This window comes from Lottia gigantea, assembly GCF_000327385.1.
Source record: "Lottia gigantea unplaced genomic scaffold LOTGIsca_67, whole genome shotgun sequence".
Lineage (NCBI taxonomy): Eukaryota > Metazoa > Mollusca > Gastropoda > Lottiidae > Lottia > Lottia gigantea.
In genome coordinates this window covers 239051-240525 of record NW_008710284.1, presented here as the reverse complement: position 1 = coordinate 240525, position 1475 = coordinate 239051, and the positions used below count along the sequence as shown (strand labels likewise).

The 1475-nt window shown below is 37.2% G+C and overlaps 1 protein-coding gene across 1 annotated transcript; it reads left to right on the top strand.

The window, feature by feature from the left end:
- Positions 1–162: 162 nt before the first annotated feature.
- On the top strand, positions 163–1214 carry LOTGIDRAFT_167491 (hypothetical protein; the record flags this gene model as incomplete). Its single annotated transcript, XM_009065001.1, has 4 exons — positions 163–165; positions 227–320; positions 653–735; positions 999–1214. 4 exons carry the CDS (start codon positions 163–165, stop codon positions 1212–1214), a joined length of 396 nt encoding a protein of 131 aa, XP_009063249.1.
- Positions 1215–1475: the final 261 nt, after the last annotated feature.

The following is a 1475-nucleotide window of genomic DNA, read 5'->3' as shown; positions in this document are numbered from 1 at the left end:
CAAAAATCTGGCCCAAAGCATGACAAAATCTGGAGCAATAATTGTATAAGTAAACCAAGTACTAACAATCCGAACTGCAAAACAAAACCCGAAATCTAAAACAATTGATAGCAGTTAATCCTCAAAGGCAAAGTATCTTCAGGTGTTTCCAACAGAGTAAACATGGTCTGTTTACTGACACCCACTTTATAATTTGTTGAACTTAATGAATGATAATATTTTGTAGACTGATGCACATTACAGTGTCTTGTCTGTACTGTTAGATCTCTCTGATTGTCCTACAGAAACAGTTTTTACAGAAAAAAAACAAGTTACAGAAGGTTAGTTTATAGCTAAATATACTTTAAATGCAATGAAATTAAAGGAGTTTTACATCCTACTTTTCTGCACCATGTGGGCTAATGAAGACTGGCAACGCGAGTGCAATGAAGGAAATTTTGCCAGGACAGCGGCAGTAGCCTGCTCTTTTTCTATTTTCAACACTGTCAAGGGATCTTTAACGTGTACAGCCTGTAGACTGGGCCGTGGTTTATTGTCCCATCCGAACAACTAGGCGCTTTTTCCATGTCAGCCCTCTTACATGCCTCACTGACAGAGGGAAATTGGGTTGAAAATGTGAACTTATTGAAGATTAATATTGTATATTATATAGAGAGTGAAGAAGAAGAGTTTAATTGGGGAGAATATTTATTAGAGGGGGTTGACACAAGACGTTATTACTTCTCAGATACCTCCGTAAGTTTCTTAAAGGATTGTAAAGAGGTTTTCCTGATTTTTTATGTGTATTTCGGACACTGATATCATCAATATTGTGCTATTAAATTTTCCACCAGAGGTCTGTGGTATTGATGATGTCACTAATCTCAAAATATGTTTTATCACATAAGGCCCCTAGCGATAAGTGTCTTCATCAAACACTTAGTTTTAGTGATTATAAACTAAGAGTGTATCATTAAATATGTGTAATTTTGTTTAATTTGTAACGTTTAATTCGATAGGATGAGGAGGAGGAGGAGTCAGAAGAGGAGGAGTTAGCAGTAATCAACCAATCAGAATTAGAGACTGTAGCGGAAATAAGTGATGCTCGATGTACTCTAGATAAAGTGAAGGATTGGTTGGAGAGAAATCTTGTGGTACAGTATTGGATTGGTCGAGGAAATGAACAGGAATCCATCGGTCGTTTTCCAACCTCCAATCTTCATACCCATTGGTAAGATTGGCTATTTTCTTTTCTTTTTAGAATAAATAAACAAGTACTAACAATCTGAACCGCAAAATGAAACCTGAAATCCAAACAACATATTGGTCAAACATTGGAAGCAGTTAATGAACCTGGCTCCACCACTGTTTGGTTGGTTGCCAGGATTTTTACAGGGGGGCAATCCATGTTATCATTGCCCTCCTGTATCTACAGGCCTGGTGATAGGAATGATATGTTGAAAGGTTATTTTTAGGGAGAGATTCCAGGCTAGTGA